The sequence below is a fragment of the Amblyomma americanum genome, chromosome 8, assembly GCF_052857255.1.
Source record: "Amblyomma americanum isolate KBUSLIRL-KWMA chromosome 8, ASM5285725v1, whole genome shotgun sequence".
Taxonomy (NCBI): Eukaryota; Metazoa; Arthropoda; class Arachnida; order Ixodida; family Ixodidae; genus Amblyomma; species Amblyomma americanum.
The window spans coordinates 36753259-36767977 of NC_135504.1; the positions used below are offsets into that span (position 1 = coordinate 36753259).

General features: G+C 47.1%; 3 protein-coding genes across 8 annotated transcripts in view; 1 reads left to right on the top strand and 2 right to left on the bottom strand.

The window, feature by feature from the left end:
• The window catches only part of LOC144101356 (UNC93-like protein MFSD11), a 47850-nt gene extending 47317 nt beyond the window's left edge, over positions 1-533 (bottom strand). For all 3 annotated transcript variants that reach the window (XM_077634477.1, XM_077634476.1, XM_077634478.1), the window contains exon 1: positions 179-533. In XM_077634477.1, the coding sequence (XP_077490603.1) occupies positions 179-265 (87 nt within the window). In that variant the 5' untranslated portion in view covers positions 266-533. The remainder of the gene's footprint in view (positions 1-178) is intronic.
• Positions 534-804: 271 nt separating this feature from the next.
• On the top strand, positions 805-4174 carry Dlic (dynein light intermediate chain). Its single transcript, XM_077634483.1, has one exon. It carries the CDS (start codon positions 939-941, stop codon positions 2457-2459), a length of 1521 nt encoding a protein of 506 aa, XP_077490609.1. The 5' UTR covers positions 805-938; the 3' UTR covers positions 2460-4174.
• Positions 4175-5143: 969 nt separating this feature from the next.
• Positions 5144-14533, bottom strand: AIMP2 (aaRS-interacting multifunctional protein 2). 4 transcript variants are annotated; one of them, XM_077634486.1, is made up of 5 exons: positions 14402-14533; positions 13394-13546; positions 11373-11655; positions 10061-10133; positions 5144-8247 (listed from the first exon to the last, which is right to left on the bottom strand). In XM_077634486.1, the coding sequence occupies exons 2-5, from the start codon at positions 13544-13546 to the stop codon at positions 7908-7910; spliced, it is 849 nt and encodes a 282-aa protein (XP_077490612.1). In that variant the 5' UTR covers positions 14402-14533; the 3' UTR covers positions 5144-7907. The 4 variants fall into 4 exon arrangements, with proteins under 4 accessions (XP_077490612.1, XP_077490613.1, XP_077490610.1 ...); XM_077634487.1 differs by having other exon boundaries at positions 11373-11658; XM_077634484.1 differs by lacking the exon at positions 14402-14533 and adding an exon at positions 13917-14087 and having other exon boundaries at positions 11373-11658.
• Positions 14534-14719: the final 186 nt, after the last annotated feature.

Consider the following 14719-nt stretch of genomic DNA (forward strand, 5'->3'; position numbering starts at 1 on the left):
TCGCGCGCGCAGCGTACGCCTTCAGCACCCCGAAATGTCATTTTGAGATGTCAAGCGCGCGCTCCCCACATGCCCGCAGAAGCGGTAATTACGAAGCGGCGTTTTCGACGTCACCGCAGGTTCAAAGCCCCGCGAAATCGGTGACGATCGAAGCAAACTATTATGCAAGATCTGTTACCTGTATTAAACCGCCCGTCTGGAATGCGGTGAAGATGAACATGAAGGCGAAACCCAAGAGGATGACGTTGAACATCCGCACGTTCATCGTGGCAGGTGTTTAGTCTGAACAGTGCTTCAACGAACTCCAGCGGCGGTGACCGGGTGCGCTTGACCCGAGCGAAGGCAGCTATCAACACGGGAGATGCTCCGCAAACTGATGATCAGGTCGTCGAAGCACAGCGGGCAGTCTTTGCTCGCAGGGCATGCCTCCCTAAATGCGGTCGAACGCCTCCAGTCACGATAACACATGCACGCTCGCAGCCGCAGCGCCCTGACAAGCTCCCGCCTCCCTGCTGGCTTGCAACAACTCTGACGCCACTCGGAGCGCAGAGCGCACTCTTGCTGTGCTGTTTTGTTTTGACTTAAGTTTCGTTTTGTACTTTTGTCTTGGCTATGTACTTGGCTTGCTTTTTCTTTTTTTTAAAGGACTAGATTTTAAAATATTTTCGCTGTATGCGGTAAAACAAAAAAATAAAACTCTTATTTAATAAAAAAATAATATTTGTTTTTGCAAAGCGGTGTGAGCATGGCTGTGAGTCATCATGCTCGCGTCGGCTTCGTTCTGGCTTTGACACGGGTGACACAGCCAGCTAGCCATTGATTTGTGCGCTTTGGCCTGCGGTGTCCGTCGTTCCATCGCTTCGTAAGCAGCAGCTGACAGCATTTTCCCCCTGATCCCTTGACGGTTTGACGGTCCGGGTGACCGGATAACCGTCACCATGGTGAGCAACACCGAAGCTACCGCGACCCAAAACCAGACGGACGGCGCGACGAAGGAGGATGACGAGAGGCAGAATATCTGGTCGTCTATCCTCAAGCAAGTGCAGGCGAGCCTGCCCAACAAGCTGCCGTCGCACAAACTGCTGCTCGTGTTGGGCGACAACGAATCCGGCAAGACGACCCTTATCGCCAAGATACAGGGCAACGACGACCCGAAAAAGGGCTCGGGCCTCGAATACCACTACCTTTACGTACGCGACGAGTACCGCGAAGATCAGACGCGACTGGGCGTGTGGGTTCTCGACGGGGACCCCTGGCACCGCAACCTTCTCAAGTTTGTGCTCACTGAGGAGACGATTGAGAACACGACCGTGCTGCTGACGGCGTCGATGACGACGCCCTGGACCCTGCTCGACTCGCTGCAGAGTTGGGCCACTCTGCTGGAGGAGCACCTGACCAGGCTGCGCCTTCCGCCCAGCACAGTCGAGAAGAACAGACTGCGGGTCCTTCGGCGCTTCCAGGACTACATCGAGCCCGGAGACGAGATCGAAGGGGTGAGTTCGCCGCTTAGGAGGACCTCCGTCACCGTCGGCGACGACAGCGCGGTGGACGCCGGTCTGCCGCTGGGCGACGACACGCTCACCAACAACCTGGGCCTGGATGTCATCGTGGTCATCACCAAGACCGACTACATGAGCACGCTGGAGAAGAACTACGACTTCAAGGACGAGCACTTCGACTTCATCCAGCAGGCGGTGCGCAAGTTCTGCCTGCGCTACGGCGCCGCGCTCTTCTACACCTCGGTGAAGGAGGACAAGAACTGTGACCTGCTCTACAAGTACCTCGTGCACCGCATCTACGGCTTCCCCTTCAAGACTCCCGCGCTCGTGGTCGAGAAGGACGGCGTGTTCATCCCCTCGGGCTGGGACAACGACAAGAAGATCGCCATCCTCTACGAGAACATCACGTCGGCGTCGCCGGACGACCCCTACTCGGAGGTGATCACGAAGCCCATGACCCGCAAGCCACTCCAGCGGGAGCCCGAGGTCCTGGCCGAGGTCGACCAGGCGTTCCTGGCGCGCCAGCTGGCGCTGCTCAACCAGCAGGCGCCGTCGCCCGGCCGGGCCACCGACGCAGCGGCAGCGAGAACACCCGTCGGCGTCCAGAAGTCGGCCGAGCGCCGGCTTCCGGGCTCGCACGGCGTGCCCAGCCCGGGCAAAAAGGAGACCGAGTTCGCCAAGCTGAGCCAGGCGGACGGCGCCAAGGGAGGCAACGAAGGCGTGCTGCAGAACTTCTTCAACAGCCTGCTCAACCGCAAGACGGGGCCCGGCAGCACGCCCATCCGCACGGCCGACAAGTCGCTCATGAGGAACGACGCGGCCGCCGAGCTCGAACGCATGACGCGATCCATCGCGAAGAGCAAGGGCCTCGGCCCCGCCGCCGCTGCCTCCCCTGCGGCGCCGGCGCCCGCCACACCGACCGACGAGGCGCCGCCGTCCAACAATTCCTTCAGCTCCTAGAGTGCTCGCTTCCACGCCTGGACTGGGGTTTTCACGGTTGGAGGGCGTTGTTGTCGGAGACAGCCCACGAACGAAGCGGCAGATGCTCCTCAAAGGAGGCCCTCCAGTGTCCCAGTCACAACCGCCTTGCACCTGCCACGGCTGATAGCACGTGCAAGCCAGTCAGCCGTGATGTCATGACAGTGGGTTGATGCCGTTGGCCGGAGGGCCTCCTCTTAGGGGGCATTTGCCGCTTCATTCTTGGGCTGTATCCGACTGTAGTGGTGAATTGGAATCTGGAGACAGGGATGTTCGGGCAGTGCGGTGAAGTACGAGGGACGAGGTGGAGGCTTTGTGGAGGAAAAATTAACAAATCTGTTTGCGAAAGAGGAAAAAAATCAAGAGAAAACGGTGTTAGCTCTCTTACAAAACTACACAGCTTAAGAGTGTAACAAAAGCGAAATACTCACTCACATAGGCATCTTGCTTATGAAAAGTGACAGAAACTTGCCATGGTTCTGAATCCTGGACACAGAGAAGGCCTCCTCTGTATGCTCCTCGATGCAACATACTGCAGAATGGGCGTGCCTTGTGACAATTCCTCGGGTTGTTTCGTTTGTGTAGTTGGAGGAAGTATTAGCGCAGTCGATATCTCGTACTCCGAACTGGCAAAGCTTCCGCATGGTCTCTTGCACGTCTGCACTGTACTGCCATCCTCGCCTTCAGATTACGAACTAGGCCACTTGTGTGCTTAGAAGCGCCCTTTGGTATGACACACAGAGGACTGCAATCTGATTGCTTTTTTTGCTGCAGAGCATGTATCTAACTTTTGCCTGTTGTGCCAGTGCATTCAAAGGCTCAAGTGTCAACACTTGTTCAGTTGTGGCTGTCTAGTTCCCTTTGATGCTGCTTTATTTATGTTTAGTTAAGGTATATTACCTACTCTGCTTCACTGTGCAAATTTGTCAGCTTGGTCTACAAAAAAACTGTTCACATTCCCTTCACAAGATTTCAGTCTTAACACGAGATATACCGGGTTCTTGCACGTTGCCAAGAAAGCCTCCACATCACTGGGCAGCTTACTTTGTGCATGTCACAATGGCGTTGGTTGAGTGGCCGCCATGTAAACACAGTGGAAATAAAATGTTCCAAATTAAGTTTTATGCACACATAAAAGTCCAGAATATAGCAAGGCTGATTGAGAAGGAAAAGCTTTGCTTTACAATTTCTGCCATGCTTGAGCAGCATGCCATATGGGGGACACTCGAGACACGTTTGGAAACGTATTTTGACCTACTCTTATTTGAGTTTATCTGCTTTTCCATCCAATTTCTTAACTGCTAGTGCTATGCATTGGCCAGCTTGCACTGTTGTAAAAGCATGTATCTTTGCATGATGGCTCACCGAGAAAACCACATTGTGTTCGGGTACAACTACACTGCTAAACAGCCAATGAAACTTAATTTTCGTTGTCATGAAATTTGTGTGAAACATCAAAATGAATCTATTGGCATAGTATTAGGCTTTATTTCAGTCCGACTTGGGTGAAAATTGGTGATCTGGTCATTCAGCACGTCAAATGGTGCCTGCTGAAATTTACGCCATCAAGATGTGGCATCAATGAAATTTCATGTAATGCTGGAGACATTCAACATCATCGGATGTCACGTGTATATGAATTTTGTAACTATCTTTGGGAGGAGTAAAATTTTGGTGAAATTCTTTAATTAGCAAAATATAGCACCTGCTTTATAGTGTTCTCAACATTATACAGACATTTAGCATAGTGTGTTTTGCAACCGTTACACATCTAGCCACCGTACATGCAGAGATTGTTTTGAGGGCACTATTTGGCGCGGCCAGCTGCGCACACGCCTTCTGCACCTGGACCAATGCGTGTGCACAGTAGTGGAACACACTGTGCTAAAGGTTTTTGTTGTCTGTGCACGAATATGGAGGACAACTATCGTTGCCTTTATTTCCATATTAACTTCGTTGAAGGAAAAAAAAAAGTTTTTGATGCTGGCAACTTTGTGTCAAGCTCTAATGCAGGAAGCTTTGGAAACCTCGGACAGAACAGAATTGCAGTGGGTTCTTGAGTAGTGTGAAATTGTGTCTGGCTCTCTTGGTGGTATCATCAGCTCAGTTAGGTTCACCGGAAATATAATCTGAACTATAACAAAGTAGTTAAGCATTACTTCCTTCTTGCCATTCAGAAGATATACAAGCCGACTCACTTGCTGGAAAGATTTGCTCGGTGTCATTAGCACTGTGAATTTGACAAATACAACTGCACCCATGTGCACTCAAAAACAGTCAGCTTTTCACTTCAAGAACTCAACTGCGCCCACGTCACAGTGTCACAAAAGCAATTGCAATACAATTTATAGAGGCACCAAATTTTTGGTTACCACAAAATTTTGCCAGTATGTATGCAGGGCCCCTCATTTTTACAGTTTATTTTTTCTATCGTTCAGGGGTAAAAATCTGGAGATATTTTTCAGTTCGAATTTGGGTATAAATTGGGTTTTTAGTCAAAAGTTCCATTCAGATTTAATTGGGTTAATTTTAAGATTATTAGCAATACCTTTTAGTAGCTGGAACAGGAAATTCGTTTTGGCTTTTTTTTTAACACAATGTACGGTATGCTTGCCAAGAAACTAACCAATCAGTTATTTTTTTAAATATATCAATTATTTTCCATCCCCAAAGTCAGCACATCCGTGCCTGTGCTAGGTCAGCCTGCCTATACACAACGTGAACACTTTCATTCAGGATTGCAGCTGCCATTTTCAGTGGGGACACTGGTCTTTGGGACCCAAAAATCAATTTTTTAAAAATGACATTTTTAGAGCCTATTGCTATTATTGTTCAACTCTACCAGTTGTCTCAAGGAAATTTGTATTTTGACCATAATATTAAATTTAGATTACTGTGTAGGCTCAATTTGTGCAGGACCAGGCGATTTAACACCATGAAAATTTTGGACACCTGGCTGTCCTAGTGCGTCAATATCTCAACGTCTAGGACAGATAGACATGTCATATTGTTTGCTAAGGGAAGCTGAAAACACAATGCATGCAATAATCGAAGCACAATTGTTCAATCATGCTTCAAGAATTTATAATTTTGCAAAGTTTATCGATGCATGATATTCACACTTTGAATGCTGCTATTCTAAGTGCTGTAAAGTCACTAATGATGGTAAAATGGAAAAACTGCTTTGATTATTGCACTCTTTACTCACCATACTATGTAGCCATGGGTTAAAAATTGTTTTTTACTGAGCCATTTTTTGTACCGAGGTAATAATAAATGACTAGTTATAATTATATCAGGAACTAAAAATTAATTTAAAAAGCAATTTCATATTTGAAATGAGTAAAAAAAAACTGAGCAAGTTGATACAGTTTCATCAGGATTGGACTAAAAATAAGACCAGTGTCCCCCCTTAAATTCTGTGTATTGATGGTATCCAGCTCCTATGTAAACGAGCCAGGCCCGACTCCATGATGGACGAGAGGTGAGAGTTGCACTGCACACGTCGCACAGGGAAGTACAGAAAACATCCTTCAGTCCATGGCTTCCAGATTCCACAATACAGGCACCTGTACCTGAAGTGGAACAAACGTCATTCATGGTGCTCTTGTTTTCCCTATACGTCTCATGTCGGGGAGATTAGTGGACCGTTTTTCAGAGAGCTTCACTCATGGACGACTGCTTGAAAATCCTTCGCTGTACAGAGAAATCACACACATCGTACCAAGTGAACATTTGTCAGGAACACAAAAATAACGTCTTGTGACGCTTGTTCCTGTGGAATTTGTTACAGCAGGGCTCAACTGTCATTCAAAGGTCTCCGTGCATGCATCTTGGACGCTTCAGCAGAGAATGAATGGTACAGAGAGGAACACCTTACAAAAAAGAGAAATTTACTGTTGCTTTTAATTATTCTTTCAGCGCACAGGTCACACTTCAACTACCGAAGCTTTCTCTCAGAAAAAGTTTTTTTCTTCTGGACACAAGTTTTTTCAGCAGTTCGTATGATCCACAAATAAACAGCAGTTTTGTGCCACTTGAAGCTATGCATAGCATCCTATTGAACAAAAGTGAGACCCAGTGCCACACTAATGTTGTAGCGTTCTGGTTTGACAAGCAGTTCACAGGGGCCTCTTCCATCACAGTGCTGCTTCTAACAGAGGCAAAGTTACAGACAATGGAAGTGAACTTCATACATCATCGCAATGCTGAAAGTCTCAGCCAAGCTAAACAGACCATACTGTGCTGAACCATGTCCCTGCATAGCAATGAAGTGGGCACGTGCTGGGAACTGCAGTTAATACTGTCAGATGATAGATTGTGTCCCATTATAACAGTACAAATCCACATCATGTCCACACATGTCATTGGACAAACTCCACCACCCATTTTGAAGGAAGTATCAGTGGAGCAAGATTACTTGACTCTCAGTAAGCCCTTACTCGCAGAATTCAACTTTGTTTTGTGTCAAGAGTAAGGGAACTCTGCTACTTCCACCAAAACACTCTGTTGCTTACATTCGATGATGCCTACACGTTCAAAAACCTTATAAGAATCATGTTTCATGATACTCTCTATTGGCGCCATCTTTCGAAGGTCAAGACCGGCTGACGTGCTGTGAGGTTGCGAGATTGTACTGAATGTTGAGGCACAAAGATAACTTTCTCCACACATTCCGTCAGTCTTGTGTGCCAACTTTTCTCTGCTAGAAGAAACCAATCTGGGATTAACAGTGCCTGATGCCAGCTTTTCTGCCCCAGAATGAACAGTGGCAGTCAATTTCATTCGCTACATATGCTGAACGTCCCCGTGTGAATGCATGATCGGACATGCAAATTTTGAACTTCTGCATGGCTAATGTGTTTCTTTAGATTACAGATAATCAAAAAGATGAAAAATTAGCAGCGTGCACCACAGTCACGATGCAAACAAGAATTTCAAAGGAGCAGGCCAAAACAAGAATGAAACAATTGAATCCTTTTTGAGAGTTCATTTGTAAGCATATGTGACAACAATAGCTCAGCAGTGCACCTCTTCAAGGTTTAAGTCTTCGTTGCTCACACAGCGCAATACTAAAGCCAAATGCATCCTCTACAAATGCAAGAAACCAAAGTGAGCATGCATTAAATTATTATAATTTAAGTTGCAAAAATATCGGAATTCTATTTATGACTTAACTTTACCGTTTCTCTTGTGCCCAGATTCTGAGAGCATGAAATTGGACCCCTGGATGAATACCATATTTTTATCGCATCCATCTTGATTCACAAATATCTCAATTCTCCTTTCCCCAAAAACTGAATTAGACCTGCGCCTGCACCAGAAAAGCACAATGATTACCCTTAAATCCCCTAAATTCCACAAGGTGCAGAATGAAACTGCAACCAAAACGAGCAGTCCTAAACTCTGTCATTTACGTGCGGAAACACCTCATTCTAGGACCACTCGAGATGCGTCACATGTGGGCAGCTCAAAAAGAGGGTCCGTGGCGAGTGCTTTCAGCCACATCTTGACGTTGCTGGGTGCCCCGGACGACAGGTTTGTCTGCAGCAGCGCGCTCCACAGGGCAATGTCGGCCAGGCCTGGTGCTGAACCCAAGACGTAGGACGTCTTGCCCAGTTGGGCATTGAGGGCCTTGAGGACCGCCTGCTGTTCCTTGTTCTTGCCGTGGATAAGGCCGTGGTGGGCTAGCGAGAGCCAGTGGTCCACTTCGGTAGCAGTGGCCGCGTCGGCTGCCTCGTACGAAGGGCTCAGCAGGCGTCCGAGGTATCTGAAGCGATTATGTGCCAGGCACAGGATAAGAATAAAGAATTAAAAAGGGCAATTTTTAATGGTGCAAGGGCAGCATTCCCAATAAGTGCCATGGCTAGTGTTTCGGCTCCACAAGATGAGGTCCCATTTCTCCAAACACTTCACCTCAAAGAAACCGAGCAATGGGTGAGGGAAAAGTCCGTACCTGTTGAAAGACTTATAGGCATTCGGCAGCACTGGGAAATGAACCCCGCAATTTCTGCATTATTAGACAACAAAGAATATTCAAACAAGAATGAATTGATTTAATTATGGATGTTTACCAGCTGCCTGAGGGTGAAGAGGCACGCTGTAGCGGAAGACTCTGGATTAATTTTAATCAGCAGATGGTCTTCAATTAAAGAACATGGAAAGTATAAAACATGATGCTCAGCAAGACATGTAAAAGACTAAAAACTACCAACTTACAAAACTGAAACACTTCTTAAAAGTTTCTAGTTCAAGACCTTACAATTGCAATCAAATTATCAATGAGTGGTTGCCCACCAAACTACAGAGCAGTTGTGCCCCAACAATTTGGCTGCCTGCCTCACCCACACTGAGGTGGTCTGTTCAAAACTCGCCACTGAACAGCACACGGAACAGAACTGCATACAAATAAACAACTTTTTATGATGCTTGGAGCTGCACATGCCCTGCCGGGAAAGAGCGCGGGCATGGGTCGCATACTTCCCACCGCTCCTCCAAAACTACTTCAGACTACACAAATAGATGCTGGTAATCTAACTCTCTAAGCACAGCACGCCATTCAAAGAAATGGCACTGGCCAGCGCTGCGCACAGTCAACCTGTCGGGTCACATGGAGCAAGAATGGCTGCACCATGTGACAGGCGAAGGCACAAGCTTCGACAGTCCGCAAGTCGTACCAAAAACAGATTTTTGTGCTGAGAGAACTTGGTCTGGTGCACTTCGCATATAAAGCATCAACATCACTCAGCGGCGCCACCTCGTGGCCCCATGGGACCATTGTTTCACCAGTTAGCGGCAAAATCGGGATTGGGCATTCTCACATAGCACCTCAGATCTTGTAATTAACTGGGCAGGAGAAGGCCACCGCTTTGGATTATCTGGTCAAATCTGCATGAGGAAATCATGGGACCAATGAAATTATTCAAATTAACCTAGTTCGAATTAATGAGCTCTTACTATATTAACTGGCACCATGGGCTACCTACATTCCATTGCGTACGAAGACAAGAGGTAATATAGGCAACCCCAGACCAGGACAAATTTTTTTTTTTTAACGACAGACTTTGTGTGGAAGCTGTATAGCTCTCCTTTGTAGCCGTATGGGTGCGCACGGGTGGATGCAAACGAGCAATTACTCCCTTGTTACAAAACTATTCCGCCCTGGGGGATTCCCCTAAACAGCTGACCAACGCTGTTCCACACTTATGAGATGCTGACCAATTCACCCTCACTCTACCAAAGCTAGCCATCCCTGTTAGCTCAGTTGGTAAAGCGACTGTTCCGGTGAAGCGGTGGTTCCGGGTTCGAAACCTGTACCAGGACGAATCTTGATATAACTAACAAATTTCTGTGGAAGCTGTACAACATTTCTTTGTACTAGCGATATGGCTACACTTGGGTCGATGCAAATTAACAAAATTACTCCCACATTACAAATCTACTCCACCTTGAGGGATTACGCTAAACATTTGACCAAGACAAGCGGTGTTTCGGCTCCATAGCTTTCGCCCCACTACCAAAAAAATTTGCTACTGAGTGCAGGCGCCTCCACAGTGACTTTTCTTGAAGTGAAGTCATCTCACCTAATGAGGTTCACCTCTCCCAGTATGGCCGCTTGGAGCAGAGGGCTCACCATGACCTCGCAATCCTGGTCAACTGCAACAGAATTAAAAAAAAAAAGTAGCAATTTGCTAGCTGCACTAAGTTCTTGCCAAAAGGTATGGCTCCAGCAGAGCAGACAAGAAGACACAAACACAACGTAACAAAGACAAGCCAAGCATTAATTAATGCAATTTGACGTAAACTATTCAAAGGGCACGTTTGAACACGTTCAGTTATGGCCGCCACTAACAAAATGCCATATGGGCACCACAAAGGCATTTGAGAATCGGATCCCTAAGTTCAAAGGTATACACGCGCACCTGTATGGCACACGTGCCGTGCCTTTAAGGGCAATAGAGGCAGAAGCGTCCAACCGGGACCTTTGAAACCCAAAAGTGTTGCCTTCTAGAACCTGCGCTTGCAACGCCATGCATAGTAGAAAACTAAAAGCAAAGAATAAAAATTGTAAACTTTAAATTGTGGGGTTCAACGTCCCAACGTGACACATGGGCTATGAAGGACGCTGTAGTGGAAGGCTCCGGATGAATTAAGACCTCCTTTAATGCTCACTGACATTGCATAGCACACAGGCATTTTTGAATTTTGCCTCCACCAAAATACGGCCGCCACGGCCAGTAGAGAACCCGCAACCTTGTGATTAGCAGCCAAACACCAAAGCCACTCAACCATCGCGGCGAGTCTCCTGCAGCGTTGACTTTCTTCTGCAGCCCAATAGCAAAGCTACCACTCCTAGAGGGGTTGAAATTTCCAGCAATAATGAACTCTTTCAAATGCAGTACCTTTGTTACTCTCTTATCACACACATTTGCCAGCAACTGGCAAGGAATGTGAAAGCCAAGGACTTCACAAGCGAACAAACTAAAAGATCCATGGTTATTGGTGCCTTCAAAGCTTGGGCGAGCCTATCTTTCTGTGGAAAGTATGAAAGTATAGAATTGTGGTCAAGGCTAGTGGCTTCATTGCAGAATTGGACAGAAAACAACTCAAATAAACCAGGATAAGAAAAGTGCGCACACAACACAGGATACATTTCTCATCCCTGTTTATATGCGCTGCTTTTCGTCTATCGACTTCCGCCATGAAACACAGTTTAGGAAGAAAGCTTTAACTGCCAACAAGATGAATGAAGCGGTGGTGTGTCGCAAATTTTGCAGCACTGTGTGAGAAACTCAAATACAATGTCGAATTTCAGCGTTCATTTTATACATTGGTATGGTACAAAAAAAGGGGAGGAGGGCGGGGGACAAGATGAGCAAATAGTTGCCAGCATACCTTGTTTCCAGACCAGGGTAAGGGCCAGGTCATAGGATGTGCGCGGTGCGGCCGAAATGCCTTTCTCGGGTCCAGCGGCCAGAGAGGCCAGGTTTGATGGCAACTCGCTCACTGAAGAATGTGTGTGACAGGAAAGCAGCACTCGCTTCTGCCGGGACAGGAGGCGACGCAGCGGCCACAGGCTCCATGGCGGGTTGTCAGGAGACGCACTGACAACGATGTCGACGAGGGAACCGCTCTTCTTGCCAGCCGCTGTAGGCACACTGGTTGACACTGCAGTCACCTGCTAGTTGCCAAAGGGATGGTTAGTTTAGTTTGTGCTGGGCAAAGGTTCTTTGGCAGCTCTTACTGCCACAGAAACTTTCCAACAAGTTTCATAATGAAACAGAACCACCCGCAACGAGAAGCACAAGCATTGATTAGCAGGCAGCAATCTGTCACAGAAAAAAAAACTCGCATGTAAAAAGAAAATGCTGTGTTAGGAGTGTCAAAAAGAATGTGTTAGTTTAAAGGGGCCCTGAGGAGAAATAGAAGCCGCCTTGTATCAATTATCAATACACTACCTGTTCTAATGACAAAGAAGTTACTTTACCTGAAAATGCAGCTTTTACAAGGCAGAAAAGGTCATAAAATGAAACACGGGTGTCGCCACACATGGCCATTTTCACAAACAAGCAGTTGGTGCATCAAGACAGTTTCTGGCATGCTGATTCCAGAGGCTAGGCTATGGCACGATTTACTTCCAAACAGTCACCGCGGAGTCTTTCTCAGTTTTGATGTCACGAATTGGAATCTAGTGACTAGAAAATTTTCGAAGTCAATTTTCTTGGCAATAAGTGCATCTTTAGCTGCCAGACAAACACCAACACAGCCAGAGAGTCAATTTTTTCTAAGAACAAAAGTTTGATCATGTCGTCCTCAGTTTTCCTTTACTAAAAATAAGCAGAGTGCAATGGAGCTACGAATGCACATTATTCAATTATCTTTGGCCACAGAAAAGGCATACCATAGACAAGTTGTGTGTGCTTCTCGGTGCTTTTGTGCATGTTGTGCAGGACAAGAGGTTAGTGATCTTCGAAGCTACGTGTGTGTGAGCACAATACTGACTGCTTTTCAAATAGAAGACAGTGTTCTCTAATCAACGTGGAACCGGAGTGCAGACAAAATAAGAAGAATGTAAAGATCTCTCGTAGTGTAATGCACAAATTTCTGAATATCAAAAGATCATGGTCTTAGTTTACTTTGCACAGGTAAGGAAACGCTGCGTTCTAAATGCAATGATGATTGTATGAAAAGTGCCATTTTGAAGCAGTTTCTATTATACTTCATACAGCTGAAACCCAACTTCGCAAGGTCAGCACGAGCCACAATACTTATGTTAAGAGGCAAATTCTAAACCTGATGGCTTAGTGTTGGCAAATCAAATCAAACAGAAATAGAAAAATTTTGTAGAGTTGGGACCATTTAGGAAAACGCAAAAGCACTGCCACGAGCCTCACCAGCTGAGGCCCCCCCCCATTAGTGCAATGAAAGCTGATCCATCTCGCATTTATTTTTCGTCAGTTGAAACCCCACGTAAATTCTAGCAATTTAAACAGCAAAATTACCCCCGTTCTATCCACACAACACAACTGCTAAGAAATCAGCCAAACAGCCAGGTAGGTAGAACAGTGTTATTTACGACAAAACCTCCAACAGCTCGTTTCCGGTAAGTCAGTTGTCTACCGTTATGTAAGTGCGTATACGTACACAAGATAACAGGCAACTGGCACTTTCGTGTCGATTGTAGGATACTAATTCGATATTTCCGATTGAGAACAAAAGCCACACCATTTCGTCATGAACCACTGTTTATAAATAACAAAAAGAAAAGTGAACAGTGTGACGAAAACTACTCGTATTCATCAATCGGACTGTAAGATTTTCGTGCAGCCACATGACGCAAGTTGCAACGTCGATCATAGTCGCAACATGAGCACTACAAGCATCCCAAGAAGTATCCAACGCCGAGTTACGCTTACCGCGCTGACCATGCCGGCAGAATCCTGCTGCTTAGAAGGCTGGCTAGTTTTAATGTTCTCGACGAGTTTCCGCAGATGGTTCAACCTCTCGAGCAACTGCTGCTGACGTTGCTCCAGCTCGGCCACCAAATCTTGGGTGTCGCTGCTCGGCATCTAAGAAACAGCACAGGTAAGTCTTCTTTGCTGCACTCAGCTAACCATAAGCACGTTTCAACAGTTAGACTCGGGAGTCGGCAGAAATTGGCACTTTTCACTTGCTGTGTGTCTGTAAACGTGGTCGGGGCCAAGTTGTGGTCACCCTTTCAAGCGGGTTTATATTTAGAAACAACGGATTGCTATTTATATAGAGATCGGGGTGAGCAGCCTCTCAGTATTGCCAACTATCTACACAGCAAATAGTCGCTCGAGTCAGTAAACAGTTAAAATAAACAAGAGACGCATGGACACTGGCTCGTAAACATGAAACGCGTAACGACGAGTGCACGTTGTGTCGCGTTGTTGGCACTGCCGCAGAACCACTTACTTCGCCGTTTGGGATGCTGGCAGCGCGCGTTTCGCCGTACACACTCGGAACGCGGTACATGCAGGTAGGAAGCTCGACAGAGGCAATCTCTTTGTAAATCGGTTTGACTCGGTACATGCGGCCGGCCGGCACGGAGGCCATGTTTAAAGGGACGAGCGCGAGTTCTTCGCACATTGACAGGTGGCGCGCGTTTTCCCGCCCGTTTGAAAGGCGCGTTCTGATTGGCTAAGGAGGCCATTATTTTGGGAAACCAGAAGGATTGCTTTTTTAATGGCTGATCTCGTTTGCATCGCAATTCCGGCCCGCTTGATTAAAGTCTTTCCTTCCGCTGGCTGGTCTGAAAGCACGACCGCCGTTTCACGGAGGAAGATTAGCGTGTGCGGCGATCTTTCGCATTTTGAAACGGACATGGCGGCGGCCAGTTTGGGCCAATCAGAGGGCAGCCTGGCGCCGAGAAGGGTAACGCAATATGTCGTACAACAGACCTGTGTGCCGAGGTGTCTCGATAGATTCCGTACTTGCGTGACGCGCGATTTTGCCGAATGGCACAATGGTGGTGTGATTTGTGCGTATAGACAGTGCACCTGAACGCTTCGTCCTTCACAGTGTGCACGGATGTAAACGGCGAAGCGACGTTGTCAATGGGTAGGTCACGTGATCCCAACGGCAGTAATGGCGGCTCGCAAAATGTAGCCCCAGTATGGACCGTTTGCAGAGAATTGCCGAGCCCCAGGTAAATATCGGCCGTGTCTCGGGCCGGAAAAAGCTTTCCTAGCGGGTTTGGGACGGTACCAAGGCCTTCC